General features: G+C 41.9%; 1 protein-coding gene across 1 annotated transcript in view; it reads left to right on the forward strand.

Annotated features, from left to right (window-relative positions):
- Positions 1-25,068, forward strand: part of LOC126095279 (UHRF1-binding protein 1-like) — a 473,334-nt gene that overhangs the window by 438,386 nt on the left and 9,880 nt on the right. The window contains exon 18 of the mRNA XM_049910037.1: positions 6,569-6,720. Coding sequence (XP_049765994.1) covers positions 6,569-6,720 — 152 coding nt within the window. The remainder of the gene's footprint in view (positions 1-6,568; positions 6,721-25,068) is intronic.

Consider the following 25,068-nt stretch of genomic DNA (forward strand, 5'->3'; position numbering starts at 1 on the left):
TATATAAAGAGGACAGCAATAAAATTAAGGTGTGTTTTATAGTCCATAGTGTCTTATAGTCTGTAAAATACAATAATGATTTATTAACTTTCATAACCATAATTGCTATAATGAGATTATGATCGTAGTCTCCGTTTCTCCACTGACATACGTGGTGTTTCAGTGAAGCTCCCAATTTTCAGCATTGTCCCCAGAACTGATCATGGCCATTTGGTTCTGAGTGAAGTGGATGAACTGAACCAGAGACTTTGAATGTTCTGTGACAAGCTAGGCAACTTGCTGGACTTACACCATAGGGTTAAGAACAATAGGGTCCCCCTAAATGGGTGTGCACTACATATCTGTGGCTGCTACTAAGGCAGCTGACTTTGTGTAGGGTGCACACAAGGATTCTTAGATTAGACGACTCTTGATGTAGTCCAGATAATAATAGCTGTAGAAAACTCAGAAGTATCAGTGTAAGATCAAAAGAAGTGTCTCCCATGGGTGATAGTATTAAAATGCTAATGGTTAAGTGCCAAAGCATTCACAACGAAGTGCCAGAGTTTGAAATACTACTGAAAAGCAGTGAAGCTCACATAATGCTAGACAGACAAAGCTGGTTGAAACCTGAAATTAATTAGCAGTGATATTTTGGGGGGAAATTTGATTGTATATCAAAAGAATAGGCAGATGGGAAATTGAGGTGGCGTATTTGTCACAGTAGACAAGAAACTGAAGTCCACCAAGATAGAAATTGAAGCTGCATGTGAGACTGTTTGGGAAAGACTCAGTATCAAGGGTGGGCATAAAATAATATTTGGGTCATTCTATCACCCATCATACTCACCTCCTGATGTAACTGAAAACTTTAGAGAAAACCTCAGTTGTCTTGTTCGTAAGTTTCCCAGTCATTCTGTGATCATTGGTGGAGACTTCAATCATCTGATAGTCAATTGTGAAATTTACAGTTTTGTTAGTGATGTGCATGATAATACATCCTGTGAAACATTACTAGGTGCCTTCTCTGAAAATTGCAGAGAATAGATAGTTAGGAACTCCACATACGACAAAAATGTGTTATATCTAATGGCAACAAATAAACCTGACCTCTTTGAGGATGACCACATTGAAACTGGTATCAGTTACAATGATACGGCTGTGGCAGCAATGATTACCAAATTACAGTGGACAGCTCAAACAAGCAAATGTATATATAATAGAGGGAAACAAAGGTGATGTGACTTACCAAACGAAAGTGCTGGCAGGTCGATAGACACACAAACAAACACAAACATACACACAAAATTCAAGCTTTCGCAACCAACGGTTGCTTCATCAGGAAAGAGGGAAGGAGAGGGAAAGACGAAAGGATGTGGGTTTTAAGGGAGAGGGTAAGGAGTCATTCCAATCCCGGGAGTGGAAAGACTTACCTTAGGGGGAAAAAAGGACAGGTATACACTCGCACACACACACATATCCATCTGAACATACACAGACAAAAGCAGACATTTGTAAAGGCAAAGAGTTTGGGCAGAGACGCCAGTCGAGGCGGAAGTACAGAGGCAAAGATGTTGTTGAAAGACAGGTGAGGTATGAGCGGCGGCAAATTGAAATTAGTGGAGATTGAGGCCTGGCGGATAACAAGAAGAGAGGATATACTGAAGGGCAAGTTCCCATCTCCGGAGTTCTGACAGGTTGGTGTTAGTGGGAAGTATCCAGATAACCCGGACGGTGTAACACTGATGTGCTGGCCGTGCACCAAGGCATGTTTAGCCACAGGGTGATCCTCATTACCAACAAACACTGTCTGCCTGTGTCCATTCATGCGAATGGACAGTTTGTTGCTGGTCATTCCCACTTAGAAAGCTTCACAGTGTTGGTCAGTTGGTAAATCACGTGGGTGCTTTCACACGTGGCTCTGCCTTTGATCGTGTACACCTTCCGGGTTACAGGACTGGAGTAGGTGGTGGTGGGAGGGTGCATGGGAGAGGTTTTACACTGGGGGCGGTTACAAGGGTATGAGCCAGAGGGTAGGGAAGGTGGTTTGGGGATTTCATAGGGATGAACTAGGAGGTTACGAAGGTTAGGCGGACGGCGCAAAGACACTCTTGGTGGAGTGGGGAGGATTTCATGAAGGATGGATCTCATTTCAGGGCAGGATTTGAGGAAGTCGTATCCCTGCTGGAGAGCCACATTCAGAGTCTGATCCAGTCCCAGAAATTATCCTGTCACAAGTGGGGCAGCTGTCATACTGGAGGTACTGTTGCTTGTTGGTGGGTTTGATGTGTATGGACGTGTGAAGCTGGCCATTGGACAGGTGAAGGTCAACGTCAAGGAAAGTGGCATGGGATTTGGAGTAGGACCAGGTGAATCTGATGGAACCAAAGGAGTTGAGGTTGGAGAGGAAATTCTGGAGTTCTTCTTCACTGTGAGTCCAGATCATGAGGATGCCATCAATAAATCAGTACCAAACTTTGGGTTGGCAGGCCTGGGTAACCAAGAAGGCTTCCTCTAAGTGACCCATGAATAGGTTGGCGTACGAGGGGGCCATCCTGGTACCCATGGCTGTTCCCTTTAATTGTTGGTACGTCTGGCCTTCGGAAGTGAAGAAGTTGTGGGTCAGGATGAAGCTGGCTAAGGTAATGAGGAAAGAGGTCTTAGGTAGGGTGGCAGGTGATCGGCGTGAAAGGAAGTGCTCCATCGCAGCGAGGCCCTGGACGTGCGGAATATTTGTGTATAAGGAAGTGGCCTCAATGGTTACAAGGATGGTTTCGGGGGGTAACAGACTGGGTAAGGATTCCAGGCATTCGAGAAAGTGGTTGGTGTCTTTGATGAAGGATGGGAGACTGCATGTAATGGGTTGAAGGTGTTGATCTACGTAGGCAGAGATTCGTTCTGTGGGGGCTTGGTAACCAGCTACAATGGGACGGCCAGGATTATTGGGTTTGTGAATTTTAGGAAGAAGGTAGGGGTGTGGGGTGTCGGTGGGGTCAGGAGGTTGATGGAGTCAGGTGAAAGGTTTTGTAGTTTGCCAAGGTAATCCCATTCCTGATGTCCAGGCGGAGCTTCAAGGAATCCTCAGAACCTTAGATCCATCCTTCATGAAATCCTCCCCACTCCACCAAGAGTGTCTTTCCGCCGTCCGCCTAACCTTCGTAACCTCCTAGTTTATCCCTATGAAACCCCCAAACCACCTTCCCTACCCTCTGGCTCATACCCTTGTAACCGCCCCCAGCGTAAAACCTGTCCCATGCACCCTCCCACCACCACCACCTACTCCAGTCCTGTAACCCGGAAGGTGTACACGATCAAAGGCAGAGCCACGTGTGAAAGCACCCACGTGATTTACCAACTGACCAACACTGTGAAGCTTTCTAAGTGGGAATGACCAGCAACAAACTGTCCATTCGCATGAATGGACACAGGCAGGCAGTGTTTGTTGGTAATGAGGATCACCCTGTGGCTAAACATGCCTTGGTGCACGGCCAGCACATCAGTGTTACACCGTCCGGGTTATCTGGATACTTCCCACTAACACCAACCTGTCAGAACTCCGGAGATGGGAACTTGCCCTTCAGTATATCTCTCTTCTTGTTATCCGCCAGGCCTCAATCTCCACTAATTTTGCAACCCATGACTAAAGTACTTTGGTAAAGTCACAGAAGATACCAAGAGAATGTTGTATCTTGTTTATCTTCATTTGTAAGGTCTTGGTTGGTTAGTTGATTTGGGGAGGGGTCCAAACAGTGAGGTCATCAGTCCCATCAGAGTAGAGAAAGACGAGGAAGGAAGTCAGCCATGCCCTTTCAAAGGAACCATGGAGCGATTTAGGGAAATCACGGAAAACCTATATCAGGATGCCTGTACATGGGTTTCAACTGTCGTCCTCCCGAATGCAAGTCCAGTGTGCTAACCAGTGCGCCATCTCACTCAGTTGTAAGGTCTTACATTGCTTTCTCTGTGAAGAATTTTTTACAAAAGCCAGGTTCAGAAGCAGTTTAAAAAGTTTTTTTTCAGAAAAGTAAGTCAATATTTTGACACAGGCCACTTTCTCAAAAACTAGGAAGACTGAAGTGCATCTGTAATTAGAACTGATTTGTTTATCCCCAGTTTTATGGAAAGGTTTTGCTAGAGCATTTTAAGTGTGTTAGGAAATTGGTAATCATGTGATGTCTTTTGTAATATTCTTAGCAGATCAATGTTTTGGCAGACTATGGCTTGTCATTTAATTGTATGACCATATTAAAAGAGACAAAATACACTGAAGCACCAAAGAAACTGGCATAGGCATGCATATTCAAATGTAGAGATATGTAAACAGGCAGAATAAGGCACTGTGGTCGGCAATGCTCATATAAGACAAGTGTCTGGCGCAGTTGTTAGATTGATTACAGCTGCTGCTGTAGCAGGTTATCAATATTTGAGTGAGTTTGAAAGTGGTCTTACAATTGGTGCACAAGCGTTGGGACACAGAATTTCCGAAATAGCAATGAAGTAGGGATTTTTCCCTATGACTATTTCACAAGTGCACCGTGAATATCAGGAATCCGGCAAAACATCAAATCTTCAATATCACTGTGTCCAGGAAAAAATCCTGCAAGAATGGGCTCAATGACAACTGAAGAGAATCATTCAATGTGATGGAAGTGCAACCCTTCCACAAATTGCTGCAGATTTCAATGCTGGGCCATCAACAAGTGTCAGAGTGTGAACCATTCAACAAAACATCATCGATACGGGCTTTCAGAGTTGAAGGCCCACTCGTGTATCCTTGATGACTGCACGACACAAAGCTTTATGCCTCACCTGGGCCTGTCAACACTGACATTGGACTGTTGATTATTGGAAACATGTTGACTAGTCAGAAAAGTCTCATTTCAAATTGTGTAAATGTGTGGGTATGGAAACAATCTGATAAATTCATGGACCCTACATGTCAGCAGGGGACTGATCAAGCTGGTGGAGGTTTTGTAATGATGTGGGGCACATGCAGTTCGAGTGATATGGAACCCCTGATACGTCTGGATACGGCTCTGACGGGTGACATGCACATAAGCATCCTCTCTGTGATCACTTGCATTCATTCATGTCCATTGATGATGGTTCCAAAAAGGATGTGTGTGGGTCGATGATTTTCCGAGGTATCTCCGAACTCTCCTCCTCCACACCTGCCCCCTTGCTGTGACATGATGGCAAGAACCTCATGTACTCCTTCAACCTTTCTTATCTACTTCTTTTTCAGTAATTATTTATAATTTCTTATTTTTCTTTGGATATAGGTTTCTTATGTTTTGTTAATTAATTTTAAAGAAAAGGTTGCAGAGGAGGCGAAAGTAAACAAAGCAACACCCAAAAAAGTGGCCTGCCTTCACGTTGTTGGGGCATGGGCAAAACTGCATCAGACCCTAGACCTAAGAGCCCCACAGAGCCCACATTCTATCGTAATAGATCTCTCAGATTCTGGGTCCAGCACATTAGCAAAGAGGCCAGGCTGGCAACATAACCTGTCATAACCTGTAAGGTGATACGTTGGAAACAGGTAGCAAGTGAAATAAAAGTGACCCTATTAACAAATATCGTTAAACTGTATATTGAACTAGACTAATTTGACACTCCTCAGATGGGCACATAAAATACCACTTTAACAAACACATTGTTTGCAGTAAGACACTGGTATTTTTCTGAATTAACATATGACACTGTACTGCTATAAGCATGTGTTGGGCAGTATTTGTTTTGTGGATTGTGTCCAAACATTGCAAAAATGAAACTGAAAGTAGCTGTTGAAATAGTAGAGAAAACATTAAAAACAGACACCCACTATATACACTATCTCCTTTGTTTTTAATAGCTATAAACAAGTGTAATAATAATTTGTATCCAATGATGACAATATTATGAAAAGGATAGATTGCTACTCACCATATAGATGAGATACTGAGCTGCAGACTCCATTATGCAGTGAGTAGCAATGTATCCTTTTCATAATATTCTCATTATTCCACCCTGGATTTTCTGTTGTTTGATTTTCCCTAATGACTTGTATCCATCTAGACATATTTACTAAATTTCATTTATTTCCAAACAATATTTTAGGAAGCATAACACATTTCATACTCCATATATCTTCACATTTTTCTGTATTGTTATTAGAAAGTCATCTTTTTTATGGAACTCTATATGTTTGTTGGACGATATTAAATTAATGTTCTTTGAGATGCATCATGTTGTCGAAGCCGTAGTGTTCATGCTTTACAAGTAGTTTTTCCAATTGTAACTTTATTTACTCTGTGGCTCTATCCTGTGAAGTAGTAGCCCCAAAAATAGACCTAGTGGAAACATTGTAATATTATATCTAGTGCTCTGGTCAGAGTGGATTCTTATGGCAGTTAGCTATACAAGTATCTTCTTAGCAAATGGTTTCAAATTCTGCTATGCTGCATATGTGACTGTGTGAGAGGTGATGACATCAACCGAACAACTGCACGCGTTTGACTGAATAATTTTGTTATAGATACTTTTATGTGACAAGAATTTTGTTATTCATTGGTATATACTGTAACTGCATTCCTTTTTTAATAAACAGAAAATGCTGTGTATGAAAGTCAGATCTGCAAGTTGAAACAAAGTAATGAAGAACTGAAGGCTGAGAATGTTGAGCTGAAACGTCGGATGGCTGCATTGGAAAAAATTGCAGAAGAAAATTGCTCATTAAGACAAGCAGTGGAAGACTGTCAAGTAAGTCAAAATTAATGCCGTAAATATTCATAGGAACAGTATTAAGCACAAAAAATTTGTATCTTGAGAACACCAATAAGATTAGTGACATGTAAGGAATATAACAAGAGTGAAAATCGCAGTCATCTATTTCTGTTACTTTTGTTACTTGTACTAATCTCCTCAAATCTGGAATTCATGAGGTAGGTATATTTATAGTAGAATGAGTTTCTCAGGTGTATACCGTAGAGAACATTTTTAACTGACAGTAAAATTGCTCCTGTATTAAAACAAACATTTAAAAACATCTTGAAGTTGCATAAAAGCTTGAAATTTGAAATATTGTTGCCTAATAGCATAATAATAAAGTCTGTTGAACTTGTAGCAGAGAGAGATAGAACAGATTGAACGAGAGGACATAATAGTGAAGCGTGGAGTTCTTGCCTTCAATTGATTAAGGCAAATGTCAGGATGGCTCCAGATTTTCTTCTTAAAGCTTGTTTTGTCCAGGTTTCAAAAGACTATATTAAAGGTTAAAATTATCTTGTACTTCTTCCAAAGATGCATAATTTGTAAGCAGTCGCCATAATTCAATGACTGATCATTAGGAAAACTTAGCACCATATTTTAAAGCTAAAGTCTGAGACTCTAAGAAAAATAAGACATTGCTAAGTTTATTAACTTGAGAAACAAATGTTATATCAAAAATGGGAATCAGAGAAGTGTACCATTCCAGAATAGCATATGGTTCAGTATGAGAAAGATTGTTAATAAAATCCCAAAATCATTGGCCTACATTAATGGGAAGAGACTTGTGTAATACTGTAATTTTTTAAAAAAAGAAAAAACACTGGAACAAAACTAGGAGACCTGATTTGTTGCTAAGGTTATGGTACAGTAGTTAAAGGAGATAACATGTCAAGGAAATGCTTGTAAACAATTAATTTTGGATAATTACATTGTGCAAAGAACATTGTAAAATTACAGGTTGCTGCACGTTGGGGTCGGTCGTCTGCACTTTTGTTAACACTATCTTTGTTGTTCAGTCCACCTACCTCGATAGGCTTCTTGCCGATGTCCCTTCACTCTGTGATAGCAGATACATGCTGGGCAGTCTAAAGCAGCGTTGATGAAACCACTACCTAATACCTACCACACAGAGGCCGCATAACTCTAGTTGAAAGTCAGTTCCTGAAAGTTAATGATTAAAAAAAAACAAGGCATTCAGGATCTTCATTTTACTTGCAGAAAAGTGTTTAAAATTAGATTAACACTGCTTTTTATTCATGCTGAAGCACATGAAATGGCTATCGAGTTTGTATTTAATAGGGTAAAACCATATCATTCAAAGTTCACTGTCTGTACAACAAAAATTTTAGTAAGTCCGACCCGATTAATTTTCATGTTCTACCAGTCACAGACCCACAACTATTCACGAGTTAAACATTCGGTCATTTCAGTGGTATTTCTCGTAAGAGGTACTCGCCAAAATATTCTGAATAGAGCACGAAACATGCCACACAGAGTTGTTGTTATGACCAGAAAGTTCACATGCTCATATCTCTCAAACTATTTAGTTTAGAAAGACCAAACTTTCATTAAAATGTTCATAACTTCGGTCACTTCAGTCATGATATGTTTGAACCAAAATTAACTCAATATTTTCTCATCGTACAGAGTATTTTTAAGGAGCGATCTGACATCGAGTTATCCATAGACCGGCTAGCAAGCAACTCCTCTCGAGGTAGTCTCCTATCTGTCACTTCACTATTCATGCGGGAACAGCTTAATTCTGATTGGCTGTTGATCTAAACGACCAGTCAGAATGTTCCTTTTCAGATCATTCTCGCGGAAAATCTTGCCTTATCCAATCACTAATTTCATAGTAATTAATGTCAGCAAAACTTCAAATTCTTGTATTTTGTTAATCAAAATAAACGAAGTGCAAAATATTCTTCAAATTAATAAAAAAACTTATTCCACCTCTAACTTCCATTCTGCATACTTTTATACAAAATCAAGTGCACACCGACTTACGTCACCTGAATCGTGGTTGCAACATAACTTTCCCACAGTTTGTTTGTGCAAGGTTTTACGTAAAATGAAATATTAAATTTTAAAGTTTGTCCCACATACACTCTTAACCATTCTCACACACTCACATGGCAAAATATAATTAAATAATAATTTTGACCGATTTTTGTATTACGTAATGCACAGTGACTAAAGTTTTCTAAAGAAAATTCTAATTAATTGATTTTTATGAACCGATAATTTTGGAATGGCTTCAAATCATAGTGAAAGTCAATCTGTTATTCTTCCTAACTTGGTTTTAAAAAACAACTGTGGGTTTTAGGAGTTTTAGTTAATACTCTTTATCTCCAGAACTGTAATAAATAAAAATCTGAAATTTTGACAGCATCATTCCATTAATAACAAAAGGCTGTGTACCAAATTTGAACAAAATTGGATAATAACTAATATGGATTATTTAGATTCGTAGATGAAAAAAAATATAGCCATCCTGCAGCCACTTTACTAGACGGCTGCATGCCTTACTGCAACAAATGTCATCTCACAATAACTTGCTGCGTTACAAGGTGTCATTATTTATGGGCCTTTGTATAGTTGTAAACTTTGAATTACAAGCATCACACTGCTTATCCTGTGACTGATGAATGTGTGACTGATACTATTATATGAGGGTCATTGAGAAAGTAAAGAAAGTTTTTTTTTCTTTAGAATTTTTTATTTGATATAGCTAGACAAAATAGTATCTTACATACAATTTGATACCTAAAGTTATTACTTCTCTCCTTTTCTGCTACATCAGTCCCCTCCCCACCTCTCCCCTCCCCTGCCCTCTGTCTATACTGCAGCACTTCACTGTCCGCCACCCCCACCATACTATCCCTCCCCCTCTCCACCCCAACCTCTTCCTTACCCCCACCCAGTAGCCATTCCCATCATGCACTGGTGCTGCTGCTCTCAGTGTGGTTTCAGTTGCCTGAGACTGTAGTCGTGTGTGAGCTGCATTTGCGTGTGTGTGTGTGTGTGTGTGTGTGTGTGTGTGTGTGTGTGTGTGTGTGTTTTGTCTATTGTTGATGAAGGCCTTAATGGCCGAAAGCTTATTTGTGACAGTCTTTTTGTTGTGCCTATCTGTGACTCAGCATCTCCACCATATGGTGAGGAGCAACTTTCCTTTCATAATATTGTTAAATTTGATAGTTTAGCTACTTTTCTATGTAGTCACCATTCAAATATAGGCTTTTGTACTGTTTTACCAGTTTTTCTATGCTTTCTGCGTACATAATTGCTGCCAAGTTATTGATCCACTCATTAAGGGCTCCTTTAAGTTCATCATCATTTCTGTAGCAGTGTCCGATCAAAACGTCTGTCAATTTGGGGAATTGGTCATAATCACTTGGGGCTAAGTCTCGACTGTATAGCGGATGTCACACCACACCACATTCCAATGGTGCTGTGAAGTCGTTGAAGTTTCTGACAGTAGGCTGGTGCATTTATGGTCTCACACCTAGACATTTAATCGATGAGCAGGACACCCTTACGATCCCAAAACACCATAGTCATAGTCTTTCTGGTGCTCAAAAATTGTTTTGCTTTTTTTTGTTTCATTAGGGATTGTGAATCCTGCCATTCCGTTGGTTGGTTCTTTGTTTCTGGTGTGAAATGTGATATCCAAGTCTCATTACCTGTCACAACATGTTTCAAAAATTCATCACCATTATTTTCCTCAAGTGATGAATACTTATAGCTCTATTGGCTACATGAAAGCACAGCTTCCAATTTGTAGCATAATTCTCAGAATGGAACATGGCTGTCCGGCCCAGAGGCAAGAGGAGGAAATAAGTATCTGTAGCCATCTCACAATGGAATGGTCCAGTCTGACATGTTGAAACCTACCCTGAAATTTTTCACACAGGAATAATACTCTGAAAGAAATGCTCTATCAAAACTTAAGCTGCTAAGGCACACTCTAAGTATTTAAAAAAACTTGAAAATTGCCAAATTTGTAGTTCACCAGGTGTCTGGGAAATATACATCCCTGCCTTAGTTGTAGCAGTCTGTGTGTGAGCAATACAGCAGGTACACACATACAGCACAATGTGATCGTAATTTATAAAGCAAAATCCAGTTCCATGGATAGTTTCACTGGCAAAGTTGTTCACAGTTACTGTTCACTCTAATTTGCAACTTATTCAATACCTCATGCACACACGACTGCCAACTCCAGCATCTCGGACTGGAATTCAGTTGTCACGAGCCTACCCCCAGAATCCATTTCCCTCCTCACTCCTGTGACACACCACACACCAACCTTGTATATGCTCCCCAAAATCCACAAACCCAATAATCCTTTACTTCCCATTGTGGCTGGTTATTGTGCCCCGCTGAAAGAATTTCAGCCCTAATTGACCAACACCTCCAAGTAATTGCCTGTAATCTAGCCACCCATGACAAAGACACCAACCATTTCCTTCACTGTCTTTTCACCATCCCCACCTCTTTAACTCCTGGATCCTTACTCGTCACTGTTGATGCCACCACCCTATACACCAACATCCTTCATGCCCATGGTCTTACTGTTATTAAACATTACCTTTCCCAGTGTCCTTCAGACTCCAGACTCACTACCTCATTCCTCATACACCTTACGAACTTTATCCCAACACCCAACTACTCTTCCTTTGAAGGGAAAGCCTATAAACAAATCTGTGGCACAGCCATGGGTACCCACAGACAACCTCTTATGCCAACCTTTTTATGGGCCATGTAGAGGAGACCTTCGTAGCCTCCAAAAACACCACACGTCTTGTCTGGTTCAGGTTCACCGATGATGTTGTCGTAATCTGGACACAGAGGCAAGACACCCTATTTGCGTTCCTTCACAGCCTCAACACCTCCTCTCCTACCCGCTTGACATGGTCCTCCTCAACCCAGCCTTCCTAGATGTTGACCTCCTCCCCTCTGGTGGCCCCATTCGCACCTCTATCAACATTAAACCCAACAACCACCAACTGTACCTGCATTTTGACTACTGTTTTCCCTTTCACACCAAAAAAATCCCTCCCATACAGTCTGGCAGTCAGGGACGGCATTATCTCCAGTGACAAGAATTTCCTTGCTCAGTATACTCGGGGTCTCACCAAGGCCTTCACAGGCCAGTGCTACCCACTGACTTAGTCTGCAAACAGATCTCCCATGCAATCCCCCCCCCCCCCCCCCAATCCTCTTCCCATGACGCCCAAGAACCAGCCACAAAGGAGTATCCTCTTTGTGACCCACCACCACCCCCTCAGACTGGAACAACTGAACCACAGTCTTCGCCAAGGTTTTTATTATCTATGACCATGCCCTGAAGTGAGAACATCCTACCCAATGGCCTTCCTACCCCTCCTAAAGTGGTGTGCCATTGCCCACACCCAATGCCACCCCCTTGCCACAAGGATCATATCAGGTGCAAGACCTGCCCAGTCCACCCACCCAGTACTTCCTATGCCAGTCCTGTCACAGGTTTATCCTATCCCATCAGGGGCCAGGCCACGCCAACCCGCTGTCCACCAGGATAAATGGCTACAGTTGGCAAAGAGCAAAGTTGACCACCCAGGCACAACACGCAGCTGAACATAACATACTTGATTTCAATGTCTGGTTCACTACCTGAGCGATCTGGATCCTTTCCTCCACCACCAGCTTTTCTGACCTGCTCCAGTAATTATCCTGGCCTCAACCTATGGCAACATAATGTCCCCAAATCTCCACCCAACAGTTTCCACCCCCTCTGTCCTATCATCTTTTCCCCATTCTCATCTCCCACCCTGTTTATTTGTCACCCTCTGCCAATGCTCACGCCCATCTTTTCCCGCTCCTCCACCGGACAACGTTTGTCTCTCTCCCCACCTACTATCCCTTCCCCTTTCCCACCACCTCTAGACTGCTGTTTGCATCCCACTTGATAGTCGCATTCTGGCCCAAGATGCTGGAGTTGGCAGTCATGAGTGAATGAGGTGTGCTTGCTTGTGTGTTTGAATGGTGTGTGTTTCTCTTTTGCTGATGAAGGCTGTGACCGAACGTTTTTAATTGTACCTGTCCACAACTTAGCATGTCTTTTTCACTGTAAGTAGCAATCTGTATTTTCCTGCCCTGTCGATATTCCTACCTGGAGTTTCCATTGTTTGATTTCAACTTATTCAATATCCATAATAATTAGCAGGTGCCTTTCTGGTATCACTGAATGTTAACACTGGAGGTAAAACAATTAATTTTCTTTGCATTTTCTTCATATATGCTTGGGTAACACCATCTCTCTTTGTGCGGTTCCAGAGTTTCACAATAATGGGGTATCCAATTAATATTTTGCATAAGAATGTAGGCTTCCGCAGCCGGTGTCATAGTGATTAAAATTCTTCTGGGTATTATGCCGCGTCATTGCTAAAAACTAACAATATTCATTATTGTTAGTTTTAGCAATGACGCGGCATAATACCCAGAAGAATTTTAATCACTATAATGTTTTGTACTTTGTAATTGTTGTGACTCGCCGATCTTTCAAAGTTCCGCCATGCAGTCACGCGCGTCCTTACATGCGACGTTGTGGCAGCAGCGCCACCTACGCGGCCAGCCAGCGGCCGCTAGACTCAGACTCAGTTATGATTTGAATGTTAAAGTTTACACATGTCTTACTCTGTTTACTTGATCTGTGACTTTCATGTGTTGCGTCTTCCTTGAAATATATTTGTTCAACTTGAAGTTATAACAATTGGCGACGAGGTAGTGATTTTTCTTTTCCATCGTTGACCCACATGTTTCCATGACTACTTTAGAGCAACTATTGCAATGTCTCATAGAACAGCAAACGCTTCTCACAAATGCGATTCGTGATTTTGTCACGGCATCAAATGCGGGGCGTCTCTCATCGTTGTCTCTCCCTCCTTTTCCTCCTTACGACAAGATGGCGGAAGACTGGTCTGATTACGAAAAAGGTCTTCGACAGCACTTCTTGGTGTTTCATGTTGCGAACGAACAAGCATGTAATTCTTTGTTCCTTTCATGGATTTCACCTCAAATGTATCGGTTGTTGTCGCAATTGGCTCCTTTAAAAGATCCTGCGTCTTTGTCCTTTGCTGAAATGTGCTCACTTCTGTCCGTCTATTTTCAAAAGCAAACACATTTGGTAGCCTCTTGGGTTGCCTTTTATCGTTGTCAAAAACAACCGAATCAATCCTATTGCACTTGGGCTGCTGAACTTCACGGCCTCAGTAGAAAGTGTCAATTTGTTACTGAAGTTCTCAAAGAATCCTATGCCGATTCTATGGTACAGGATGATATTATCTGATTGGCGCCCGACAAAGAAGTTAGGCAACGTGCTCTTCAGTTGGCAAATCCGACTCTAGATGAATTCCTATCCATCGCTCAGTCTTTTGAAATTTCTCGCGTCGCTGGAGTGCAAATAGAGGCATGGGACGACGTCAGAGAACTACAACCTCTGTGCGATGTTGACGAAGCGTGTGGCGTGTCCCCACCGGCCGACGTGGCCACAGTACGCTTCCAAGCGCAGCCTCATCCTAACTGTAAACAAACCTCTTAAGAAACTGCAGCAAAACCCATGGCAGCTTCCTACATGTCTGCGGTGTTTTACGAAACATTCACGAGAAGATTGTCCACACCATTGGTCCGTGTGTCACAGATGCAAAGAAAAGGGTCACGTGTCATCTGCTTGCAAATCCGACCGCATACATGATGTTCATGACCATAACGCTGATTCTGATTCTGTGTTGTCTGTCAATTGTACTTCTTCCCTTTCAGGGAAGTTATTCCTCACTGTCCAAATGCTTGGTCGAGATGTTCGCATGCAGGTGGACACTGGTTCTGCTGCCACTATCATCAATTCTTAGACGTATCTTCAGTTGGGGTCTCCAATCCTGTCACCTGTCACTAGGCAATTATGGACTTACAATAAACAGAAGATTTCTCTCTTGGGACACTTTGATGCTGAGGTATCTTACAAATCTGTCGTTCGCACTGTTCCCATATTTGTGGTCGACCATAGGAACGCAGAGAATCTTTTTGGTTTCGATGTCTTTCGCGTTTTTGGGTTCTCCATAGATAACTCTGTCAATATCGTCTCTGATGCTATTCCTTATGCTCAATTGGATTCCCTGTTGACAACATGTTCGTCCCCTTTTTCTCGTGGGTTAGGCCGTTCAAATGACTTTGAAGCTCATATCACGCTCAAACCCACTGCTCGGCCTAAGTTTTTTGGGGCTCAGCCCATTCCTGTGGCCCTTTGTGATCAGGTCAAACAGGAGCTGGATCGTCTCACTGCTTCAGGGGTCTTGTTTCCTGTCATTTCCAGTGAGTGGTCCTCTCCTGTCGTCGTTGCTAAGCCAAATGGTGATATTCGTCTCTGTGGAGATTTCAAAGCTACTGTAAATGCTCAATGCCTTATCGACACTTAGCCTATGCCTCGACCTGAAGAATTGTTCACTGAACTTGCCGGAGGCCAGTATTTTTCTAAATTTGACCTGTCAGAAGCTTATCATCAACTTCCTCTCGATGCTGCTTCCCGGCAGTTTCTGGTCCTTAACATGCCTTTCGGCCTCTATCAATACCAATGATTGCCATTCGGGGTTGCCAGCGCCCCTGCTCTCTTTCAACGCTTCTTGGAAGAATTATTGCTCACCGTCCCTGGGTGTATAAATTACCAGGACGACATTGTTGTCACTAGCTCCACCACTGCCGAACATCTTCAAAATCTCCACACACTTTTTCATGTCTTACATACTGCCGGTCTTAAGTGTAACCTTCAGAAATCAAAATTTTTTCAGGCATCTATCACGTACTTGGGGTTTCAACTCTCTCGGTATGGTATTCGTCCGCTTCAGCAAACTGTCGCTGCGATCGATGCCCTTCCTCGCCCTACATCTTTTAAGGAACTCCAGGCCTTCGTGAGGGAAATAGCATGCTATCACGAGTTTTTACCATCCGCTGCTTCAGTGGCTCAGCCGTTGCATCGTCTGTTGCATAAAAACGTGCCTTTTCACTGGTCCGCGTCATGCGATGCGGCTTTCCAGAAATTGAAGACTATGCCGAAACAGACCCCATGCCTGGCTACTTATCGACCTGGCCAACATCTTGTTCTTGCCACGGACGCCTCTCAATACGGGGTTGGTACAGTCCTTGCGCACCGTTTTTCTGACGGTTCTGAACAACCCATTGCTTATGCCTCCAAAACGCTCAAGGATGCCCAACAAAAGTATTCTCAAATTAAAAACGAAGCTTTGGCCATTATTTATGCTCTTCATATGTTTGGTGTTCTTCTCTATGGATCCAAATTTCATTTTGTTATGGATCACAAACCACGTTTCCTTGTTTCATCCATCAATGTCATTTTCCGACAAGGCTGCACACCGCCTCCAGCATTGGGCTCTTTACTTATCTCGTTTCAATTATGAGATTCATTTCTGGCCGACGACTCAACATGTGAATGCTGATGCACTGTCTCACCCTCCCATGGGTCCTGATCTGGCATTCGATAGGGACAAAGTTTTGTGTTTCCACCCGGATGTTGCCGAGCAGCGGGTTGTGGACGGGTTCCCCATCACCGGGGAATGGCTGGCGGCTGCTACGGGTTCTGACCCTACCCTCTCCCGGGTTTTACGCTGTATTCAGAAGGGTTGGCCAGATCGTCCATCCGCTAAAACTTCTGATCCGTTGTGGAACTACTAAGCTTTGCGTTGCCGCCTCATGGCTAGGGATGGTGTTATCCTCCTTTCCACCGAAAATGCTTCACCGTGTGTTGTGGCACGTGCGTCTTTGCGTGCTGTGGTCTTGCACCTCCTTCACCAAGGGCATTGGGGTGTCTCTCGCACAAAATCTCTGGCGCACCGTCATGTGTACTGGCCTCGCATCGACTCTGAAATCGCACACATGGTCGCTGCCTGCGGCCCTTGTGCGTCATAGGCTGCTGCCCCGAAGTCATCTTTATCACCGTGGCCTTCGCTTGAGAAGCCCTGGGAGCGTATTCATTAGGTAGTTATTGGCTTCTCGTTATTGACGCCTATTCTAACTTTCCTTTCATTGTCAGTTGCACATCGCCTACCACTGTGGCAACCACCAATGCTCTAGCTCGCATTTTCTCTTTGGAAGGCCTTCCCTGTACTCTTGTTACCGATAGTGGTCCGCAATTTGCCTCTTCCGATTTTGTGGATTTTTGTGCCCGTCATGGCGTCACGCATATCACGGCCCCTCCGTTCCATCCATAGTCAAACGGTGAGGCTGAACGACTGGTCCGCACATTTAAGTCTCAGATGAGGAAACTCCTGACTTCTTCTGCTGCTGATGATGCGCCTCTCCAATTTCTGATTTCTTACCGTTTCACCCCCATTGGTGACCACAGCCTGGCTGAGCTCTTACATGGCCGACAGCCCTGCACGCTACTTCATCCTCTGCAGCCTTCCACCTCACGGCCGCAGGTGCCTTCACTTGGCCGGTTCACCGCCGATGACCTTGTATGGGTACGGGGATATGGCAGGCAGCCAAAATGGAGTCCAGGCTGCATCTTACAACACCATGGCCGACGCCTGTATGAAATCCAGACGGACACGGGTGTTGCAGTGTGTCATTCGGACCAGCTTCGGCCTCGTGTGCCGGCAACACCTGTTCCGGATGCTGCTACACCACCTTCGGCTCTACCTGACGCTCGGGATACTGGAATCTCTCATTACTCACAACACAATCCTCTCACCATCATATCGGTGCCAGCACAAGAACTGACGCCACTAGGAGACGAGCCCATGCAGGAACCAGATGACCATCATTTGTCGGAGCAACTCCACTCGGCTCCTCCTCCTATGGACGCGGACACATCGCCCATGTCTCCTGTTATATCAACCGGACTTGCCGCAACAGGCAGATTGGTGCACGGGGCCCCAGTAGATTCAACCCCCACGTCTCCTGTCATCTCAACCCATTATCATCGGGGACACTTCCGGCCATACGGGAAGCCTCTTCCTTGAGACTTTACGGCCAGTCAAACAACACCTATGGACGTTAGCAATCTACAGGCCACCTCCATCAAGACCTGTGCAAAAACTTCAGAGGGGGGAAAAGTGTTGTGACTCGCCGACCTTTCAAAGTGCCGCCGCGCAGTTACGTGCGTCCTCTATATGCGGCACTGTCTGTCAGCCATGCAGCAGCTGGCCGGCCGCTTAGGTGGTGCTGATGCTGCATTGCTGACAGACAGCGCCGCCACCTAAGCGGCCGGCCAGCCAGAGGCCGCTAGACTCGGACTCAGTTATGATTTGACTGTTAAAGTGTACACATGTCTTACTCTGTTTACTTGATCTGTGTCTTTCATGTATTGTGTCTTTCTTGTAATATATTTGTTCAACTTGAAGTTATAACAGTAGTGATAAAATTTGAAGACTGGTATGCAGTCAAAATCGATATTTCTCCTGAAGACTTACATACCTGTTATTTATTACTGATTGATGATTTCTTGGACATTCATATGAATTATGTTGAGATTTTGTTAGAAATTGTGGAAAGGTTAGATGAAAAAGGAAATAACTATGATGATTCTGTGAATTGTGGTTCGAACAGTGATTGTTTTGCTAATTAAAGTCCAAAGCAGAAATGCAGTACCTTCCTAGCCCAAAGAAAACATGGAGAGCAATAGCTTTTGGTGGCAAAAAAGGGCTGTAAACTTTTTTGTTAAACAAAGGAGGGAGAAAATGCGTAAAGTTAAGCTGTGTGAAAAGCCGGTTTCATTTTGTAAAATCTGAATGTGAATTGTATTAATGGAAGAAAGATTCACACAGTACAAAATATGCACCAAAATGAAACTCACAAAAATGTGAAAGAAGAATTATTGAACTATTTAGATCTTGAAAGACAATGCAATATTACAGAAGGAAATCTAGGCTTTGTCAATTGCAAGTGAGATAAACATTACGGATTTCCAGGCTTCTTCAGTCTGGTTAAACAGATTCAGCAAATTATTTAGGAAAGGAAGTTGCAAAATTACCAAGTTTACTTCAAGTGAACATGCAGAGGAGATGTCATTAACAGGTAGCTTCAGGTTATTTCCTAAAACATTGTGTATAAAGTGAGTCAGTCAGGTTTCATGCAAGAACTCCATGCAAGCCACAGTTTATTGTTTTGATCGAAAAAAAGAGTCCCTTGTGCAGTCATAAACAACAATGCCAGTGGGAAGTATCAGCGGATTATTGTTTCCACAGGTTTATATCTGTCTTCCAGAACCTCAACGCAAATTAGGCCCAAAAATTTAAAAAAGAAAGACTGTGCAGCTGCAAAAATTTTGTAATTGATGCAACAAACTCTGGAAAAATGGGAGAGAATAATTTTCTGTATTTTACGTGAAACATCATCTTACCAGATGCAGAAAATTATTTATTGCATTTGTTGGACTCTTGGCCTCGATAAAATGACACCTTTGTGCATAGGATGATGACAGCAAGACTGTTGATATAATTCAGATTCTGCCTGGAACTGTGGTTCAGACCCTAAATAAAGAAATGTTTTGACAGTGTAAAGCATTTTTCAGAAAATTGTTGAACAGTATAATTTCTGCTAGCTCTTTGGTTATTTTAGTATTATTAAAATCAGTCATTTGTGTATTGTCAGTCTGCATCATCAGACCAAAACTAAACATCATTTGAAAAAAACCTTGAAGGCCCGTACTGACATGATAACATTTTATGAATAACTTAATCAAGTATTCATGGTACACAGCTCAGTATGCAGAACAAAAGCCATGTCATTTCTTTCTCCATCATAATTCTGCCTAAATAAAAACTAGTAATTACTGTGTAATGCCTGAGTGCATTAATTTTTCTTTTATCAAGTGTGACTAGTACAAGGAATAAATAAGGAACTGTTTCATTGTTAGTAAAATATACATTATTTAAAAATTACCATAAAATTTGTGGTCAGAAATTTTTATAAATCTTTCATGTCAACAAATTAAAGTCCCCATTAATGGAAGTAGTCTGTAATGAAACATCATACACTACCTTGATTTTTCCTCTGCTAGTCACCTATGTAACAATTACATCTGCAACATTTTAGGTGTGATTTAAATTCTTAAAATTTGATGTGTGCACTTAGGACTTCACACTACATGGCGCTACTTTGTATCAGCATGGCTGTGTGTGCTTATTCGGCGATTCACACACTAGGCAGGAAGTACTGTACAAATCATTGTGATAAGTGGCTCTTTGTGTGGTAAAACTGCAATGTGTCTTAGTGGATAAAATTTTAACATTGAATTTCTTTAGTTGTACTCTTCTTGTGTGCAAGATTTAAGGGTAGGTTACATGTCAGATTGGACTATTTCTTGTCAGAAGCAGATTTGTTGATCTTTGCTATCACATGACAACTTCAGGAACTTCTGCAGTAGAAAACCCATATGTAAGACACAAGTAATCTGCTAACAAACTGCATGTAGCATGTATGTGGGAAATTTTTAGACCTGAGAAATGGCCTCCCTCTATAGTACCACTGAGAATTTTCCAGCAGTTCTCACAAGGAAGGGGGGAAAAAAGAAAGGCGTCACCTTTACTAATTGCAGACAAGAATGCATAACCTTACAGGTTAGAGAGAGGAAATGTAAACCTGCCCTTGAAACTATATGCATTCAGGATAAGCGTTCAGAATTTGTCCTTATTATTAACTGTAGCAACACCTACAGAGTGCTTGAAATTAGGAGTAAAATCTCCAAATCTCGATGTAATATTTATAAAACATATTGGAGGTGATAAATTGCGCTGACATGTTAATTCCTATGAAAAGATCAGTTATTCAGTAAGTAGTGTAATGAGTACCAGTCCAGAATTTGAAACAGTCTGGGTTAAGACTGGTCGCCAATCAAGTATTAAAAAATCGGCATGAGTTTTGAGAAAACTTGGAGAATCTAGTAGATGGTGTAGCTGGAAGTTTACCTGTCAGTCCTGGCTACATATATTTTTATTGAGGCCTTTAAATATAATGCTATTTCTGAAGGTCTCTATAAACCATTACAATGGGTTCGCTTTGTAGTGAAGCATTCGAGATAAAACAACATGGGTGAAAGAAGCTGAAGAAATTCTCCAGGCATCTAAATGACATTCACTGCAGCATAGCCTTTATGTTTGATATAGAGAGTGATTAATACATCCTAGAGCTGATAGTATCAGTAATGCTTAACAAGAACAAGAAACTCAAGGTTTTAGTGACAGCACTTGTTGGTCAATGGATACTGCATGATTTCATTCAGCAGAGCTCTATAGCGGATGTTCGCTTTGAAGAAAATGGGAAAGCCAGCACCTCCAGAGAGCATTTATTACAATTCTTTTAGGAAACAAAAAAAATGCTAATGTAACACCAGAACAAGTATGTAACTGAATCAAAGGCTCTTTGAGGCTTATTGACATACTGAACAGGGTACACAAGTCTTATTGTGGTTGTATGTAGTGGTTTCCTGTGATAAAACGAGTTTTGAGAAACGTATTACTGATTCAAAAAACACATTTCTTGTAGATTGGGCTGAGAAATAAGCTTAATTGAATAGGCAAAACTAGTGTAAAATGAAAGTAAACTTGTCAATATCTTTCTTTTCTTATAGCCTGTAAACTGATTGTCTGAGCCATTCAGCAGTATGGAAGGAGGGGGGGGGGGGGGGGGGGTGAGGATCTAACATGTAGTCTGTACCGCTGTGAAACTTTTCATATTTCACATTCATGCAACACTTGCCATAGGTGAAAGTTGTTTTAACCACAGTCAAAAACCCTGTTATCATTCTTGACAGCAAGCCTCTGGATTTGTAGTTTACTCTTTTTTGTGCAGCCACCAAACCACTTAAACCAGGAATATAATCAGAACCAAAGTTGGAATCAGAGGATGCACAGTTGTTTTGTCAAAATTGTAGTCAGAGGTGGAAGTGTTATTCACATAATTATGAATAATGAAAGTTCTATATAACATAGCCATTTTATTTATTTACAGAACAAAATTTAGTTATATTGAGTTAATTATTATTATTGGTGTTTTGCCCTTAAAGAGCGCATTTGGACTAAACTACATGGCCAGTTCCTTTTGCTGCCTTCCTTGCTGCCCAAACTTCCCTCATTTGCTCACTGTGATTCTGTTTCCGGTCCTCTGTCCATGCTTCTTGTCCGCTTCATGTCTTCGGCTTCATCTTGGTTGCCTTTTTGGTTGCCCATATTTCTTTCCATCTTGTGATCTTGTTTGCGTTCTTCGGTCCATTTTACGCCTGTTCGTTTGTCACAGTGTATCTCGTGTAGTTTACTTTTCTTAATGATGTTTCTGAATTTTATTCTGTCGTTTATTGTGTCTAGTGTGATGTTGAGTTGGTTCAGGTAGTTTTTTACCTCTGCAACCATTTGTTGTTTCTAGTGGTTACCCAGTCAAAGATCTGTTTGGTCAGCCTGTGTGATGGCATTCTGTATAGGTGTCCATAGAATTGTAGTCTGTGTTTTCTAATCTTTTCTGTGATTGTTTCCGTATGTTTGTACAGTTCCTCTGTAGGTTTCTTGATCCATATTCCATTGTTGTTAGTTGCACCAAATATTTTCCTAAGTATTTTCCGTTCTACTTTTTCTAATTGTCTGATACGTGTATGCCCTAGGATTAGTGTGGTCTCTGCTGCATATAGTGCCTCGGGGAGCACCACCGTGTCGTAATGGTGTAATTTGGCTTTTTGTGAGATAGACTTCTTGTTGTAATGATTCCACACTACTTTATATGCCTTGTCCAGTTTAGTCTTTCTTTCTTCGTTTGAGTCTCTGTTATGTCCACTCATTTGTAGTGTTTCACCGAGGTATTTGAAGTTTGCCATTTTGTAAATCTTGCCATACTTTGTGTTCAGAGATGAGAGTTTCTTTGTGCTCATAAACTGTGTCTTTTCGTAAGAGATCTGTAGTCCAGTTTTGGAAGCGATTTCGTGCAGTTTTTCAGTAGTGTCTTTTGTTTATTTTATACCTTTCGTGACAATCGCCAAATCGTCTGCAAAAGCCAGGCATTTAATCTGTAGGTTTCCTAAGGTTATCCCCTGTTGTGATGTTTCCCATTCTTTTATGACCTTGTCTAACACCAGATTGAAAAGGGGAGGTGAGAGGCCATCACCTCGTCGGACACCTGTGCGAATTTCAAAGGGCTCTGATAGTTCCCCACAGAACTTTACTTTGGAGGTCGTGTTGGTTAAAGTTTGCTCTATGATAGTCCGTGTTTTGTTGCCTACTTTGTATTCTGCTAGAATTTTGAAGAGAGTTTTCCGGTCGATAGAGTCGTATGCCTTTTTGAAGTCAACAAAGGTAATGATCAGGTTCTGTTTGTGTTGTAAAATCATTTTCAGGTTCCAAATTTGTTCCGCACAAGACTGCCCTTTACGGAAGCCTGCTTGGTATTCCCCAATCAAGTCGTCGGTCTGGCATTCTAGTCTGTTCAGTAAAGCTTTAGAGAGGATCTTGTATGTGACCGGTAGTAGGGATATTCCTCTGTAGTTGTTCGGGTCAGTCTTGTCACCTTTTTTGTGTAGTGGGTGTATCAGGGCAGTTTTCCAGTCGTCAGGAATTTTCATGGTCTTCCAGATGTCTTCCAAGATCCTGTGCATGTCTTTGGTGAGTTCTGGGTCTTGTAACTTCCAGATTTCCGCGATGATGCCATCTTCTCCTGGTGCTCTACGATTCTTGAGTGACTTGATTATTTCTTTAACTTCTTCTAGAGTTGGAGGGTCACTATCTGGATTGTATGTGCTCGTTTCTGACATCATTTCTTCCATAGAGGGGTCCGTGTTGAGCAGTTTTTCAAAGTACTTTGCCAGAATGTCACAATTGTTTTTGGTATTGGTTTCTAGGGTTCCATCCGGTCTTCTGAAGCACAAGTTGGGTGGTTGATATCCAATCATATTTTCTCTGAACGTTCTGTAGAAGTTTCTTGTATTGTTCTTCATGAAGTCCGATTCGATCTCTGTCAGTCGCCGTTTGTCATACTGTCGTTTTTCACTGCGAATGATTTTGCTTGATTGCTTCTGTGTTTTCAAGAAGTTCATCCAATTCTCTTGGGATTTATGGCTACTAAATTTTTTCCATGCACTGATTCGTTGGTCAATAGCTTGGTCACATGTGTGGTTCCACCAACGGTGTTTCCGTGTGCGTGGTGCTTGTGCTAGTTTCATTCTTCGTGAAAGTTGTGTCCAGTCTGCCGTTTTCTCCATTTTAATTTTGTGTAATATTTGTATCTGGTTTAAAGTAACATATTCTGGATTTGGTCTAACAATTTTGTTCTTCTGGAGCTTTTTCTTGGGCAAAAGACGAATCCTGATCTGTAGTAGGTGGTGGTCTGAGTCGAAGTAGCCTTTACGGGTGTCTATGTTCAAAATTTCTTTTTGTGAGTCTTTCTGGACTATTACGTGGTTGATTTGTAGTTCTTGCTTTCCGCTGGGGAATTTCCATGTGGTAAGTTTTCGTGTTGGTTTCTTGAATTTTATTGACATAATGGCGAGGTCGTGGCTTTTGCAAAAGTCTATCAGATGTTTTCTGTTTTTGTTGGTGTCCTTGTGTGGAGTATGTTTTCCTGTGATATGTCTGTATATCTTTTCTTTTCCAAGTTCAGCGTTGAAGTCCTCCAGTATTATTTTGACTCTATGTGCAGGAATTTTTCGGATAGTTTCTTTCGTTGTCGTCCAGAAGTCATCAATTTCGTCCGGGTTTTTCCTGTTGTAGTCATTAGTCAGTGCATGTGCGTTGATTATTGTGTAGGATTTATTGGCTGATTTCACTGTGATGGTGCTGATTCTTTTATTTGGTGATGAAAAGTCGATTATGCTGTCCGTGATGGACCTGTATACTGCAAATCCTGTGCCAAAAAGCCTTAGGTTTTTCAGTTGTCTCGATGGTTTTCCTTTGTATATTATGAAATTCTCCGTGTTGAAATGGTCTTCGTCTGTGAATCGTGTTTCTTGCAGTGCACATATTTTGATTTGAAATTTTTCGAGAGTGTCTGTGTTTCATCTTTCCTGTCTTCATCAGTGTGTTCACGTTGAGTGTGTCGATGTAGTGTTTGCGTTTGTCTTGAGGGAGTTTTAGAAGCTCCGATTCTTCTCATGATGTCCATGAGCCCTCGGAATCCGATGTTCACGATGACCCCAGTCTATTGACTGGGGCCCAGGGTAATGAGATTTTTATCGTTGTACCATCATGATGTTTAGTAGTTGGATGTATGGCATGCTGCCGACTACAACCTGACTTTCCAGATCAGGAGGTTGGTTGAGGCCGCCACTGACATGTGGAGCAGACGCCTTTTGTAGCTGCCCACTGTGGGAACAGA

Source organism: Schistocerca cancellata, chromosome 8 (assembly GCF_023864275.1).
Source record: "Schistocerca cancellata isolate TAMUIC-IGC-003103 chromosome 8, iqSchCanc2.1, whole genome shotgun sequence".
Classification (NCBI taxonomy): Eukaryota; Metazoa; Arthropoda; class Insecta; order Orthoptera; family Acrididae; genus Schistocerca; species Schistocerca cancellata.